The sequence below is a fragment of the Pongo abelii genome, chromosome 14, assembly GCF_028885655.2.
Source record: "Pongo abelii isolate AG06213 chromosome 14, NHGRI_mPonAbe1-v2.0_pri, whole genome shotgun sequence".
Classification (NCBI taxonomy): Eukaryota; Metazoa; Chordata; class Mammalia; order Primates; family Hominidae; genus Pongo; species Pongo abelii.
The window spans coordinates 55,843,680-55,859,287 of record NC_071999.2 but is presented as its reverse complement, the minus strand read 5'-3'; the positions used below and the strand labels follow the sequence as shown (position 1 = coordinate 55,859,287).

Below are 15,608 nucleotides of genomic sequence, written 5' to 3'. Positions count from 1 at the left end.
ATGTTCCTCTCTAAACTGGCTATTCTGGCTATCAGCTCCTGTATTGTCTTATCATGATGCTTAGCTTCTTTGCATTGGGTTACAACATGTTTCTTTAGCTCAGTGAAGTTCTTTATTATCCATCTTCTGAAGCCTACTTCTGTCAATTCAGGTATCTCAGCCTCAGCCCAGTTCTGTGCCCTGCTGGAAAGGTGTTGTGGTCATTTGGAGGAGATAAGGCACTCTGGCTTTTTGAGTTTTCAGCATTTTTCTGTTGATTCTTTCTCATCTCTGTGGGCTCATCTACCTTTGATCTTTGAGGTTGTTGGCCTTTGAACGGAGTTTTTGTGAGGTCTTTTTTGTTGATGTTTTTGTTGTTTTCTCTTTGTTCTTCTTTAAGCAGTCAGGCCACTCTTCTGTAGGGCTGCTGTGGTTTGCTGGGAGTCTGCTCCAGGCCCTAGTTGCCTTGGTATCACTACTGAAGCCTGCAAAATGGCAAAGATGGCAGCCTCCTCCTTCCTCTGGAAGTTCTGTCCCAGGGGGTACTGACCTGTTGCCAGCCTGAGCTGTACCTGTAGGAGGTGGCTGGAGACCCCTGTTGGGAGGTCTCACCCAGTCAGGAGGAATGAGATCAGGGGCCCACTTAAAGAAGTAGTCTGGCTGCTTTTGGGTAGCACAGCTATGCCGCATGGCGGCGGACACTTCCTCGTCCAGTCTGGACTCTCCAAAGCAAGCGGACCAGAATAGCTGAGTTGATCAAACTGCAAAGATGGTGGCCACCACTCCACCTGGGAACTCAATCCATGTTAGGCAGACTTCAGCTTGTCACCACTGGCTGGCTGGAATTCCAAACCAGTGGGTCTTAACTTGTGAGGTGCTGTGGAAGTGGGGCCCACAGAACAAGACTGCTTGGCTCCCTGGATTCAGCCCCCTTTAGGTGTACCTAGGGATGGATCTCCCACCTTGCAAGGAATCCTGGGGCTGGAGTATGCAAAACTCCTGGGTCTCTGTGTGTGGCTGACTGGCTCCTCTGCTGGGACTCCACACAGCTTATGAGGGGATCTCTGGATATGCTGATTGCAAAGATCCATGAGAGAAGCATGGTTTCCCACGTGGGATCACAGAATCACTACCTGTTTCCCTTGGCTGGGGGTAGGAGTTCCTTTGGCGCTGTGCTGCTCCTGGGTGGGCCATAGCCCCACCCTGCTTTTCTTTGTTCTCTGTGTTTTGGGCTATTTGCCTAGTCTGTCCCAATGCAAGAATCTGGATATTTCAGTTGAAGGTGCCAAATTCACTCACCTCTTTTATTCCTCTCTGAGAGTGCTGCAGACCGCAGCTGCTTCTAATCAGCCATCTTGGCCCCCTCCCCAGCATAGGTCTAAAAGAAATCAGGCAAAGCCATAGCAGTCTTATCAACCAAGTACCTTGCCTTTCTAACTTATTTTGTGTAATGCTCATGGGAATTCATACAGAAAATATGTGAGGAGCTGTAGAAGCCAGATATGCAGATGTTGGGGCTAGAGAAACAGATCTTGGATTTAAGGTAAACATGAGAGGCTAAAAATTGAACTGGTGGATCCGGTGATATTTTAAAAGACATAATAATAACCAATGCTTATGGAGAATTGTTACATAGCAGGCACTGTTCTCAGACTCCTAACTATCTTAACTAATTCAATTCTTACAATAATGCCGTGAGTGAGCTAGTTTCTGATTCTTGTAAATTTCCAATAGTCCATTTTTCACTTGGCCATTTTATGAGAGCAGGACCCAACTAAGGCACACATATCAGAAGCTACTCATAATCAAATTTGATTGAACCAAACTTGAGCATATACTTTAAGCTTTGAGTCTAGAGATAATACTTCAGATTTTTCCCTAGAAATGCCAGATGTTTTTAAAGTTTAACATTTTATTCTTAACTTTTAATTTTTGTACTATTTTAAAATGTATACAAAATAAGGGAGAATAGTATAAGGAATCCCTAAATATTCCATTTCCCAGATTCTGAAATTTTTACTAATTTGTCACTCTTGCTTTATCGATTCTTTTCTTTTCCTCTCTTCCTCCTCATTATCCTCCTCCTTCTTCTTCCTTTCCTTCCTCTTCTGCCCTTCTGTCTCTCTCTCTCTCTCTACTAAGGATTTTAAAATCAAATGACAGATAGTAAGTCAGTTTCCTTATACAGAATTCAGCATGCCCCTCTACTATGAGGATATTTAAAAATATAACCACAACAATATTATTGAACCTAACAAAATATCCATGTGCCCTTGTTATCATCTAATATCCAGTCCATACTTAGTTTTCCTAAGTTATCTGAAAAATTTATTCTTTTGTAGTCAGATTATTAGAAAAAGGAACTGAAGAAATGCTATATACAGTATTTGGATATTATATCTGTTACATCTCTTTCAATAAAATTTTGCATATTTATCAAAACCTATATGGAAATTTATTATAAGGGGAAAAAACACCTCTCAAGTCTAAACATGGTATACAACTACTCCTTCTACTTTCAAAACCTTTCCATAGATTCTAATAATAGAATAAGTGGATCTTTTACTAAGAAAGACATTTCAACAAGATTGAAAACAAAGAAAAATATATAAAACATGTAAGAATGTAAAGTGGTTGGAGAGATTGAGAAGATGACTATCCTAGAAATCCTAGCGTGATAAAGCCCTTTGATTTTAGCGGAAAACATTATTTTGAATGTTTGACAGCAAAAGCAGAGAGGGAAAGTGATGGACAACATGACTTCATAGTAGTTGGTCAGGAGAGGCAAAGTTTTAAAGCTCTAAGCTCCATCAGAAATTTGCAGTGTGGATGAACCTCTGTATAATGAATGTTGAGGTACAACGTGGATAATGTTAATAGCAGTGTATTAGTCCATTCTTGCACCCCTATACAGAAATACCTGAGACTGGGTAATCTATAAAGAAAAGAGGTTTAATTGGCTCACAGTTCTGCAGGCTATACAGGAAGCACAGCATCAGCATCTGCTTCTTGGGAGCCTCAAGGAGCTTTTACTCATGGCAGAAGGCAAAGGGGTAGACAGCACTTCATAAGGCCGGAGCAGGAGGAAGAGACAGGGGAGGTGCCATACACTTTCAAACAACCAGATCTCATGAGAACTCACTATCACAATGACAGCACCAAGGGGGATGGTGTTAAAGTATCAGAAACCATCCCCATGTTCCAATCACCTCCCACCAGGTCCCGCCTCTAACATTGGGGATTACAATTGAACATGAGATTTCGGTGGGGACACAGATCCAAACCATATCAGGCAGTCTTTCCGAAACACCATGGAAATGTTCTAGATACAATCTTTGCTTAACCCCACACTCAAAGGCAGAGGAAAATTGACGTTTAACAGCCAAAGAGAAAAAGGATCTGACAAGGAAGGATGAGCCAGAGAACTGGGAGAAAAAAAAAATAGACAAAGATAGCAGAAGCCACGAGAAAAGAAATGCTTTTTCAAGAAATGGTTAAGAGACTGACAAAGGGTCACTGAAGTTATAAAAATGTTGACTGGCTCTTAGGAAGGGCTCTGCTGTGGGAGTGGAGGAGGGCTGGAATGGAATTAGAAGTGAGGAAGTAAATACAGGGCAAACAGGGAGGCCTTCCAAGGAGTTTGCTTCTGAATGGAGGATGGAAGTAAGCTGGATTGACAGAAGACGGGATTTTTAAGCAGCAAAAAATAACCAGCGTATTTGATGAAAAGAAGCCAGTGTAAAGAGTGCATTTGGAAACTTATGAGATGAATAAACTTAAAATAAAAAAGGATTTAGTGATTGCTTTATGGGCTACATTAAAAAATATTTTCTTATTTAATTCATAAATATTAATATTATCCCATTTACAGATGAGGAACTTGAATTTCAGAGAGCTTAAGAAAATCACTCCATTTACATAGTTAGTAATAAGGGTTGTGGGGCTGCATCTGTGTCTGTCTGATTCCAGACCTTGTTTGTGTGTGTGTGTGTGTGTGTGTGTATGTGTGTGTGTGTGTTTAAAATGCCTTTTAAAAATTACACAGACAATTCAAGGACATACTTTTTTTTGATAAAATATCTAAACAATGTAGAAATCCACTGTTAGTCATTTGGTTTAGATCCTGCCAGATTCATGTGTAATTTCTTTAAAACATCAGAATCACACTATTACCCTCCAGTGGCTTCCAGTCATTTAAAATCCAAAGTCCTTGGAACCACAGAATCAAAGTTTACGGGGGAAACTGAATATTCACACAGTCTCAAAATATTCCCTCATAAATGATTTATTAGTTGCAAAGCAGCAAATGTACCTATGCAGGGGAAACCACTTTAAATGAGTGATCAAAAGTTTACACCATCACCAACGAGATATTAATAGAATGACATCTGGGGTCTCCCAATGTATGCACTGAGGTCACAGTATTTATGTAACATTATTGCCAAAAATGCAAATGAATTTAATTGTGAGGGAATTTTTATACAAGCAGAAATAGAGGGAAAGCCTACAAAAACACTTACCTTAACTATTAAAAAATATTAATGTTATGAAAGACAAAGAAAGGCTGAGGAATGGTTCTAGCTTAAAGGAAACAAGGAAACAAAAGACACATGACAATTAAATGCAATCCTGGATCAGAACGAAAAGGAGAGAGGGGTCCTATGAAGGGCATTGTTGGGGCATTTAGTGAAATTTGAATGTATTAGACAGTAGCAGCTTGTCAACGTTCAATTTCCTGAGTTTGATAATCATACCATTATTATATAAGAGTATGCCCTTGTATTTAGGAGATTGATAAAAAGTATTTAGGGATTAAGGGTCATGATGTATGCAACTAACTCTCAAATACGTTTTAAAAAATGTTTGCTGAAAGAGATTGATGGAGAAATGAAGCAAACGTGGCAAAATGCTAACAACTGATCAGCTTCTAAAGAGTATGTGGGAGTCCTTTGTTGTATTCTTACAATGTTTTCTCAAAATAAAGAGTTAAGAAAAAAATCTATGTCCTTATAGAAGGCCCTCTGAGGTCCCAGCGCTCTTCTATTCCACCAAGTCCCCAGCATGCACTCTGTTCCAGCTACACACCCCTCAACAAGCATGCCCCTGCCTCCAGCCTCACTGCCAGCCCTTCCCTCAGGTCCGAACATCTCCATGGCTACTCCCCCACTTCCCTCAGGTCTCTGCTCAGTGTCACTGCCTTGTTGCCTTCTCTAGAGTCCTCATCACTTCATATCCCCTTCCTCTGTGTGGCAGACATTGTCAGCTGGCTGACCCATCCTCCATTTCCAACTCCTCTTTCTGTCTGCCTCTGCTTTTGAAGCTACAAAAATCAAACAATTTCCCAGTCTTCTTTTCAACCAGTCACGGCCATACCACAGCATTCTGGCCAATGACATGTGAAAAGAACTCTTCTGTTGCTGGTGTTTTTTCCTCCTTCTCCTTCATGCCTGTAATGCTGACCTACTGCCTGGAGGTACAGCAGCCATCTTGTAAGCAAGAGGACAAAAGTCATGGGCTGAGGATAGTAGAACAAGAAGCTAGAAAGAGCGTCTTCAGTCCTTGGTGGTCTACTCCAGCTTCCCTTCCCCTCACCAGTTTCTGTTACCCACAGTAAATAAATCCTTATTTATTTAAGCCTCAGCTAATCAGGTTTTCTCCTAGAGTTGAGCAGGCTAAAAAAGAAATGATGCACCATGCTTTATTTTTCTTCACTGCATTTATGATTATTGGACATCACGGGTTATATTTATCTGTTGATTTGTTTATTGTGAAACTTACACTAGAATATACGCTTCATGAAGGAATTTGGTCTGTTTTACTTGTATTTGTCTCAGCCCTAGAGCAGAGGTTGACCAGGTAAGATACTTGATTGGTATTAATATTTTTCAGGTTAGTGAAATGTTTTGTGACTTGCTTTTCTCCATGGTAGTAGCTATAGTTTGACCTATTCTTTGTAACAGCATTCTTTGCAACAGGGACATAATACTGTTTTGGTGCTCCATGATTTTATTTATCTATTCCCTTATGGTCAGAGATTTCAGTTATTTACATTTTCCCTTTTCTTAAATTACACATACTGTACATGCAACTGTGCACACATGTGAATATTTCTGTAGGACAAACACCCTTCAAAGAGACTACATCTGTATTGTCCCCCACACGGCTAGCATATGACACTAGCTATTACCCTGCATTGTTGGTGAACTTTTATTTCTGCCAATGAGGGGTTGGGGGTGGGGGGATCATATCAACAATGGTGATCTCATTTGCATTTTCCTGATTACTCGTGAGGTTGATGATCTTTTCATATGTTTGTCAGACCTTGAATTTTCTCTATTACCTTTCACCTATATTCAATCAAAGTCTATGCCATTAAAAAATATGTGGTTGCTCTTTGTATATTAATTTATTAATTCTTTGTTTTTTACGTTGCAAATATGTTTTCTCAGCCTTCCACTGGTTTTAAAATGTTATTTATAGTGTCTTTTATCAAATTAAGGTTTTAATATTTTATGTAATAAAATTTACCCAGTTTTTTCTTTATGACATCTTGACATTTGGCTATTGTGTCTTATTTCAAAATGTCTTCCCCATTTAATGCTTGTCAATATATCTAATAGTATATTCTTTGAAAAAAATGTTTATTTTTAACTTTTATGAATACACAATAATTGTACACGTTAATGGGGTATATGTGAAATTTTGATACAAACATGCAATGTATAATGATCAAATCAGGATAGCTGGGATATTCATCACCTCAAACATTTATCATTTCTTTGTATTGGAAACATACCAAATCTACTTCTCTAGTACACAATACATTATTGTTAACTATACTTGCTCTATTGTGCTACTAACTACTAGATCTTATCCCTTCTGTAATAACTGTAGTTTTGTACCCATTAACCAACCTGTTTTTATTCCCTTCCCCCAACACACTCTTCCCAGTCTCTGGTCTCTATCATTCTACTCTGCACCTACATGAGAGAAACATTTTTTGCTTCCACATGAGTGAGAACACGCAATAATTGTCTTTCTTGCCTTAATTCTTATTTGTCTTTCTAGCTTATTTCGCTTAACAAATGTCCTCCAGTTCCACCTATGTTGTTACAAATGACAGGATTTTATTCTTTTTTATGGCTGAATAATATCCTGTTGTGTATATGTACCACTTTTTTTTTTTTCTTTTTGAGACTGAGTCTCACTCTGTCTCCCAGGCTGGAGTGCAGTGATGTGATCTCGGCTCACCGCAACCTCCACCTCCCAGGTTCAAGCGATTCTCCTGCCTCAGCCTCCCACCACATTTTCTTTATCCATTCATCCACTAATGGACACTTAAGTTGAATCTGTATCTTGGCTATTGTGAATAGTGCTGCAATAAACATAGGAGTGCAGACATCTCTATGATATACTGATTTTCTTTCTTTTGGATATATACCCAGCCGCGAGATTGCTGGATCTTATGGTAGTTCTATTTTTAGTTGTTTTGAGGAACTTCTTCTTTTTTTTTTTATTATACTTTAAGTTTTAGGGTACATGGGCACAATGTGCAGGTTAGTTACATACGTATACATGTGCCATGCTGGTGTGCTGCACCCATTAACTCGTCATTTAGCATTAGGTATATCTCCTAAAGCTATCCCTCCCCCCTCCCCCCACCCCACAACAGTCCCCAGAGTATGATATTCCCCTTCCTGTGTCCATGTGTTCTCATTGTTCAATTCCCATCTATGAGTGAGAACATGCGGTGTTTGGTTTTTTGTCCTTGTGATAGTTTACTGAGAATGATGATTTCCAATTTCATCCATGTCCCTACAAAGGACATGAACTTCTATACTGTTATTCCTAGTGGCTGTACTAATTTACACTCCCACCGACAGTGTATGAGGGTTCCTCTTTCTTCATATCCTCACTAGCATCCATTATTATTAGTCTTTTTGTTCTGTTTTTTGTTTGTTTGTCTGTTTGTTTTTGCTCCTGCTTGAAAGTCTCTCATGATCAAGGTAGACTATAATATACATGATGGATTCATCGTATGTATTATATATTTTACCCTGTCATGGAATAACAATTACTCAAAATTCTTTAAAAATAAGCCACTGTTAAATAGATTGTACATTAAAATGAACTTAGAGAAAGTATTCGATTTTTGTTCTTAGCAAAAGTGAGTAGGACATTAAGAATCACTTCAATGCTTCTTTAACAAATTACCTATCATTAACTAGAAATGATCCATCAAGTCTATGATTTAAACTTTTGAGAAAGTTTAGATTTTTGAACAGAGGCATTTAAGATCCTTATGAATGTGGTTTCAATTTTTCAAATGGAAAGTACAGATAAAATAAAATGTACAAATGATTTTTTGAACAAAAGCTTGAAATTTGGTTATTTCTGTGGACCATTTGCATTTTATGGTCAAATCAGCATCTCTAAGATCCACTTGCTAATTAAGAGTGAATATTAGAGAAATAGATGATGACAATTTAAAAAGAGATATACTTTATGCTAAAATATATATCATATCTTTATGTAAACATATTTTAAAATATTTTATATTTTTTCCTCCAAGAAAAAAAGAGTCAATTCAATCATGTTCAACAAGTATTTAAAAACATATTTTACCTTATTTCAACTCTTCTGACCATTCTTAACAATATTTTGAAACAAAAGCGATCAAAATGACCAAACAAATAAAATAAACACATCTGTTGGCTTCTCTTGTTTTCCTAGCACAGAAAGCCAATGTGGGAAGGCTCTAGTCCAGTTTTCAAAACTAGTTTAGTTCTCCCTTGCTGCACTCAGGGTTTAAGAGTTGGAGATTACATTGAACCTCCCAAGATGAAGTTTTGACTTCATGAATATACCCATAGTGATCTTGTAACAAAAGCTAAACAAAAGAACCATGTGGCCCCTCAACCCCCTCTCCTTGCCCCTTTTTTTCATGGTAATTACCATAGGAAAGGAAGCTTTGGAAAAACAGAAGGAAGAGAGGAGCAGATGAAAGAGTAGATAAAACTCCAATGTCTGCCCGGCCATAAAGCCTGCCAGAAAAGAACTTGGAGAACAAGAGTAGAAAATTCCTACACATGTAACTAACCTGCACATTGTGCACATGTACCATAAAACCTAAAATATAATAAAAAAAAAAGAGTAGAAAATTCCTTAGAGGAAAAGAAGTGTGTAAGGGAATGAGGATGAATGTAAGGAAAGGTACTGAGAAGATCTTTTAAAAAATTTAAATATAACGCTGGGCGTGGTGGCTCACGCCTATAATCTCAACAATCTGGGAGGCTAAGGCGGGCAGGTCACTTGAGGTCAGGAGTCTGAGACCAGCCTGGCCAACATGATGAAAACCCATCTGTATTAAAAATACAAAAATTAGCCAGGTGTGGTGGTGCACATCCGTAATCCCAGCTATTCAGGAGGCCGAGGCAGGAGAATTGCTTGAACCCGGGAGCCAGAGGTTGTGGTGAACTGAGATTGTGCCACTGCACTCCAGCCTGCCCGACAGAGCAAGACTCTGTCTCAAAAATAAATTAATAAATAAAAATAAAAATAAATAAGTAAAAAAACAAAAATAAATTTAAATATATAGACCCAAGTCAAGCATTTCTTTCCATCACAGTAAAAGGGTACCTGCTGAAACTTGAAAATACAAGATGATCCTGGAAAGTGATAAAGGTGGTCACATTGTTTTCATTAAGGATCCTGGAATTTAGTTGGCAAAATCATTGAAACTCACCTGACCTTTCTCTTCTTCATTTTTATCACTACTACTATTTCTGCCACCTGATTTCAATACTATAAAGCCATATCTACACAGATAATCAAAATAGTTCAGGAAACCAAGAAGCTTTCTTGGTTTTCTCTCCAAGTGAAATTTTTCCAAGTAAATTTTTCTCTCCAAGTGAAAGGATATTCCGCAGGGGTTAGATTTTATAATCCAAAATGGAGGGGGAAATCCAGCAAGGTTGTCTTACTGAAATGTAGGCAGCATGAAAATTCATGGCATTCCATCACTCTTAAACTTGAAATCATCCACCAAAGCTACAATAATTAGAAAAAAATTATATTGACTTTTAAAAAATCCACTTTTGATTTTTTTCTGCCAATATCAAGAATTCTCCTTGGAAATAAACTAACTGATTACTAAGCCGAAACCAAATAACTGATTATTAAGACAGAACCAAGCACAATGATTTATATGTCCAGAAAGAAATGCATTTTGTGTTGACAAATTGCAAAGGTGCAAATGTACATCAGATGACATCTGGACTGGCAGGTGAGAGTTAACATTTTTAACTGATTTTCTTTTCCTTTACCCACTCTTGTCTATTTTTCTTCTCTAGCTTCATTAAGCTTCACCAGCTTCACAAGGTCTGGGAAGGCAGTGCATATATGATGTTCTGAAAGCACACCATCCTATGTAAACAATTGTTTTTGGCAATTCAGAGACTTCAGGGCGGTATTGCATCTTTGTTTTATCCCCAAAATCAAATGTTTAGGCCAAAGTTAGAACGGCACGTGCATTTACTTTTATAACTTGGCATATTCAAACATTACAATGGTACATTTAAAAAAAAGAATTTGGTCTTTTTTGCTCTTTCTTTCTTTCTTGGGCCTACACCTTGTCCTAGTTCCATTGTTTTCTCTTTCACAGTACATTTTCATATCTTGGTGTATCTCTTCAGCATCTGTTTCTCCTCAATCATAATTTTCATTCAAGAATAATAACTCTTTGGTCTCTTTGGACATGTTTTGTTCTGACCTCACCTATGAACTTCACCAGGGTGCGCTGAAGGTTAACAGCTCCGTTTCTGGAATTCTCTTGGATCCTTTTTGAGGAAAAATGCCAAAGAATATAAGCAGGGCTCAAATGTATCTGGGCTCTGCCAAGTCCTTTGAGGACAGCTCCACAGAGCTGTACCTTCTGCCAGCTCCCTTCGGTTCTCACTGTGCCCAGCTTCTCCACGATGCCACATAGGAACTTGCATATTTTGCTCATGCAGGAAAGGAAACTTTGGATTAACAGAAGTGCCAGAATATTCGTTTATCTAACAACACTCTACCTTGCCCATTAACAGGTAGAAAATTGCTTCTCACTTCACTGAGCTTTCTACTCTCTTCTCTTTTCCATCCCACAGGGTGCTGAATGTTTCCAGTGCTCATTTAAAAATGCTCCCATCAGAGTTACCTAAAGAGCTTTTCCCACAATTGTTGAAACTGTAGAAAGGTTAGGTGAATGGCATAAGCACTGCTAGAAGTAGTTGGTTGGAGGGACCTTCTGGCAGTGCTTTGCCTAAGAGGCACTGGGTCACAGGGTCACTCCATGAACATGCCATCTTTCCTATAACATATGTCAGGCTATTTGCTTCAGCTGTGACTCCTTCTGTTGCAGTAGGAAGTAAACCCAATCCAAAGAGGCTTAAGCAAAAAGAGACTTCACTGGCTTGTATAACTTAAATGCTCAGAGGTGGGGCTGACTTCCTATGCTGCTAAATGTGGACCTCAAATGCTGCTATACGGCCACAGTTTCTCTCTATACATCTGTTGGCTTTTGTTTCATGAATGTCTTCTCTCCATGAGTGCTGGCTCATTCATAGGCGGGCTGACCCCATCAAACTCACGAGATGGCTGCAGAGGCTCCAGAACTTGTATCTTCTCAGCTTTACTTGCACAGGGGTCACTGAAGTCAGATATTTGACAGTAGAAAGATCAGCCTCATGAAACTGGACTTGCTGTGTATTGATAAAGAGAAGCAGCCCTGGAAATCTGATATATTCTTTACCTGGAAACCCCTGCAAAATCCTCATTGTTCTCTGTTGCCATTGCTGATGCTTGGTAACAAAACCTTGCTTCGTATCAAGTAGTTTTCATCCTCCCTCCAACAATTGCTTCGAGGGAGGCTAGACTCAGCCCCAACTCCTACACTGAATTCTAGTTCACCTTAGACTCGTATGGTAGCCTCTTTCCTCTTGACTGTGATTAATTAGGCAAGAACATGTGACACAATTCTGGCCACGGAGATGTGAGAGGAAGCCAGCTGAAGGCTTTTGAGAAGTGTTACCCTGCTCCTGAGAAGGAATACACAGGAAAAGATGGCCTTTTCTTCTAGTTATTGTTGTCTAGACATGATGCCAGCAGCTGCTAGTAGCCATAGGAGAACTAGCCAAAAGATTAAAGACAAAGCTGATGTGCTGGGAATGGCATGGCAGAAAGAAGGAAGGAACAAAGGGCTTTGATGACACTGAGGAGCTGCTATATTAACCAACGCTGGAGCCACTCTGCTTTTGGACTTCTTGTGATGTGAGACAATAAATTATTCTTATTGATTAAACTATGTTATGTTGAGTTTTCTGGTTTAAAGGGAATTTGACCTTTTGCTGTTTCATCTCTTGGCCTACACTTTTTTTTTGGCCTGTACTCTTTGCATCTGCTGTTTTCTCTTTTACAGTGCATTCAGCTGAAAGCATCCTAAAAGATACTGTCTCATTGGCTCTAGCTGGGTCATGTGCCCATTCCTGACCATGCACTGTGGCGATGTGCTGTGTGATGGGAGTTAGGCTAGATGATCCAGTACCCTTCTGCAGTGAGATGGGCTCATCCCATCTGACTTCACGGGCAGAGTTTGGAGGAAAAGGCATATCTACTGAGAAATGAGGGTATGATTTCTATAAAATAGTGAAATACATGTTGTGAAACAAACATATCAGATGTCTAATACTTTGTCCTTTTGAATGTGCCTTTTATTACAGAATGGCCTCAAATTGTGAGTACAGTGGGTAAGAAGTAGGCTATCTGTTACTTCGTCTGGTAGCCCAGCAAACATAACTACGGAGGTGTTTTAGACCAAAGGTAGATCTGCTATGCTATTGACTCATCTAAATAGACTATGAAAATTTTTCCTGAGTTAGGCTCTCATATCTCTAGCTTTGGAACACAAGCCATTTTGAGATCATAGCAAAAGACAGTGCTACCCATAGCCAAGACAGACAAAACACAGTTGCCAGATGATCCAGGGCTTCCTAAGAATACTAGAAAAAGCAGGCAGCGATTTAAGCAGCACGTGCCATCCCTCAGGCCCCAAGGTTTTCTGGCACCCTTCTGTTATGCCCTCTGAGGTTCAGTTGGTCTTATGGCTCTGACTCAGTGTGGTATGTAGAAGAGTGGGGCCTCAGGTCAGCCTGTGTCTAGTGATTTCAATTCTGCTTTTGGCTGAAATTCCATCTGTCAAGAAAGTTTTGCAGTCAGCCATTTGATAGTGGAAGGGTTAGCCCATGAAACTGAATTTCCTGCGTATCTGGAAAGAGAGGCAGCCCTAGAGATCTAACATGCTCTGTGAAAATTAGGGGTTCATTTTTGCTATAGCTGGTTAGTCTCTGCTGAACCTAATATATTTCAACATTTGAAGATTTTTTTAAAAAAGAAAAATTTTTCTTTCTATTTTTTTATTATGAACTTAAGTAACTTCATGGCAAGAAAATCTAATCAACATTAAATTATTTACTTCCCTCCAAAGTAATTTCCTCTCTGTCAATGCACAGACATGCATTTTTACTTGGTTATAATTAGTGTGAACATACTCGTTTTTGTTTAAGAAAGGTTTTCTTTACCTTGGCATTCAGATTTGTTTTCATAGGCGAAGAAAGCACTGGGAAGGAGAAGGAACCTTTGCTGGCAAGTTGGGAGGATTATATGGGGTCATACTATCCCAGAGTTAAAGAAACCTTAAAAGACCCAACATCCCTCTCCATATCTCTTCTGATGATTCTTTTGTGCTCACAGACTAACCAGTGTGGCCTTTTCATTCAAAGGCCTCTCCAGATCTCCACAGCACCAAGGGTGCAGTCTGGCTCCTAAAGGAGTAAAGCAATTCCATCCTCAGGTCTGCCAGGGCCCACCTGTCTGTCATGGGCATGCACCATTGCCCTGGCTTTACTGGGCTGTTGGGTTGTCTAGTGGTTTTCCTTGCAGAAAGCAAGCAGGAACAATGCTGCTCCGGACTGGTTTTCCATACCACTCCTCTCAAATATCTTCTATTTTCTTAAGTGTGATCACACACCCACGGTTTCCAATCTATCAAAGCATAACATTGCTAGTCGCTTTTTTCTAAGTTAAGGAAGTAGCCATGTTGGGTTTAATTAAAAACAGCAACTATTTGTACAGCTGTCCCTAAGTTCATGGCTCATAAAAGGATTAACTTCAACCTTGCTGCCTAAGTCTTTTGGGAGTGACACAAAAAAACATTTAGGCTTTTCTGGGCAGTGCCAGGCCTGAGCCTTGAGGCTTGCTGATGCTAGTTCAGCCACCAGGCTCTTGGTGCTCAAGTGGCACCGAGCAAAGCAGAGAAGAGCAGAACTTCCAGATACACAACTCCTCCTTCTTTTGTTTGGGGGATGCAAGGCCTTGAAGGCTGCTTCAACACGTTTCTGAAAATTCCCCTCGGGTTGGGAAAGGCACAGTCTTCCTTTTGCAAGTTTTTCTAGAGCTCTTCGTACTTTCGCCCTAGAGTGGGTCTTTTGCACCCCCACCTCCCAGACCTCAGTGGTCATTGGCAGGCATCCTTCGAAGGAGGTGGGGGCGGGGTATCCCCGCCGATGGATGCGCCCGCACAAAGCAGCACGTTTTCTCATCAAAGCCCTGGAGAGAGGGAAGAAGCAGCGCTCAGCATTTCGCTGATTTTCAAGTGCACACCGAGCAGCGCGTCAGGCAGCTTTGGGTCAGAACACGCCTGATTCGGACTTCGGGCGAAGGCAGAGGCCAGCACGGGTCACCGATTCAGAGCCGGGGGCGGGGCCGACCACACACGCTGTGAGACCCAGAGGCCGAGGAGCTGCGGGTTAGAAAATGTGACCCTGGCGACCCCAACGCCCCCGCCTCCCTCGCTGCTGCTCCACCTGCACGCGGAGCACGCCGAGCCGCCAGCGGAGGCGATGGCCAGCCCTGCGCCCTTAGTGGCCTCCATCAGCCACCAAATGGTGGCTCTGCAGACCTTGCAGCTGCTGCAGCAGGAGTGGGGCTGGGGGGACGGTCTAGGCGTCCCCGGGAACCCGCGGGACCCAGACCACGTGTCCACCGCTCCAGCCCGTGGCTCAGGCCCGCCGCGGGCCCGGCCGGGGCCCCGGCGCGAGGAGCAGGGCGAGGGCGTGGGGACCAGGAGTCGGCGGACTGCGGCGCGGGCGAACTCTCCAGAGGAGGAGGTAGTGCGAGGCGCTGAGGGGGGCGCCGAGTTGCTGCCCTTCCCCCGGGACCGCAGGCCCTGCACCCTGGCCCGGATGGCGATGCGCAGCGCGCTGGCCCGCGTGGTGGACTCGACTTCGGAGCTGGTCAGCGTGGAGCAGACGCTGCTGGGGCCCCTCCAGCAGGAGCGGTCCTTTCCCATCCACCTGAAGGTGAGTCTGGCCCCCGCCATCCCCTCTGGCGTGCAGGGTAACCTCCCATTCTCCAAGGGTGGGGCTGCTGGGATGGCGATGGGTGGATCGCAGGATCCCAAACACTGCTGCCCACTGTGATTCAGCCCCGGTGGGAGAAGGAAGAGGGCGGGGGACACTCTGGGGACTCAGCAGGAGGGGCAGGGAGCCCCACACCCACCTGAGGCCCGCCTGGCTGGCACAACCGAGATGTGG

General features: G+C 41.5%; 1 protein-coding gene across 4 annotated transcripts in view; it reads left to right on the top strand.

The window, feature by feature from the left end:
- The first annotated feature begins 14,353 nt into the window (after positions 1–14,353).
- DLEU7 (deleted in lymphocytic leukemia 7) overlaps positions 14,354–15,608 on the top strand; it is a 54,758-nt gene continuing 53,503 nt past the window's right edge. For 2 of the 4 annotated variants that reach the window (XR_008512678.2, XM_002824283.5), the window contains exon 1: positions 14,379–15,374. Coding sequence is in view for 1 of the 4 variants with exons in the window: in XM_002824283.5 (XP_002824329.3) it covers positions 14,916–15,374 (459 nt within the window). In the remaining 3 variants the exon portion in view is untranslated. Of the gene's footprint in view, positions 15,375–15,608 lie in introns of all 4 variants that reach the window. The other 2 variants (XR_008512679.2, XR_002911068.3) reach the window with 2 other exon arrangements.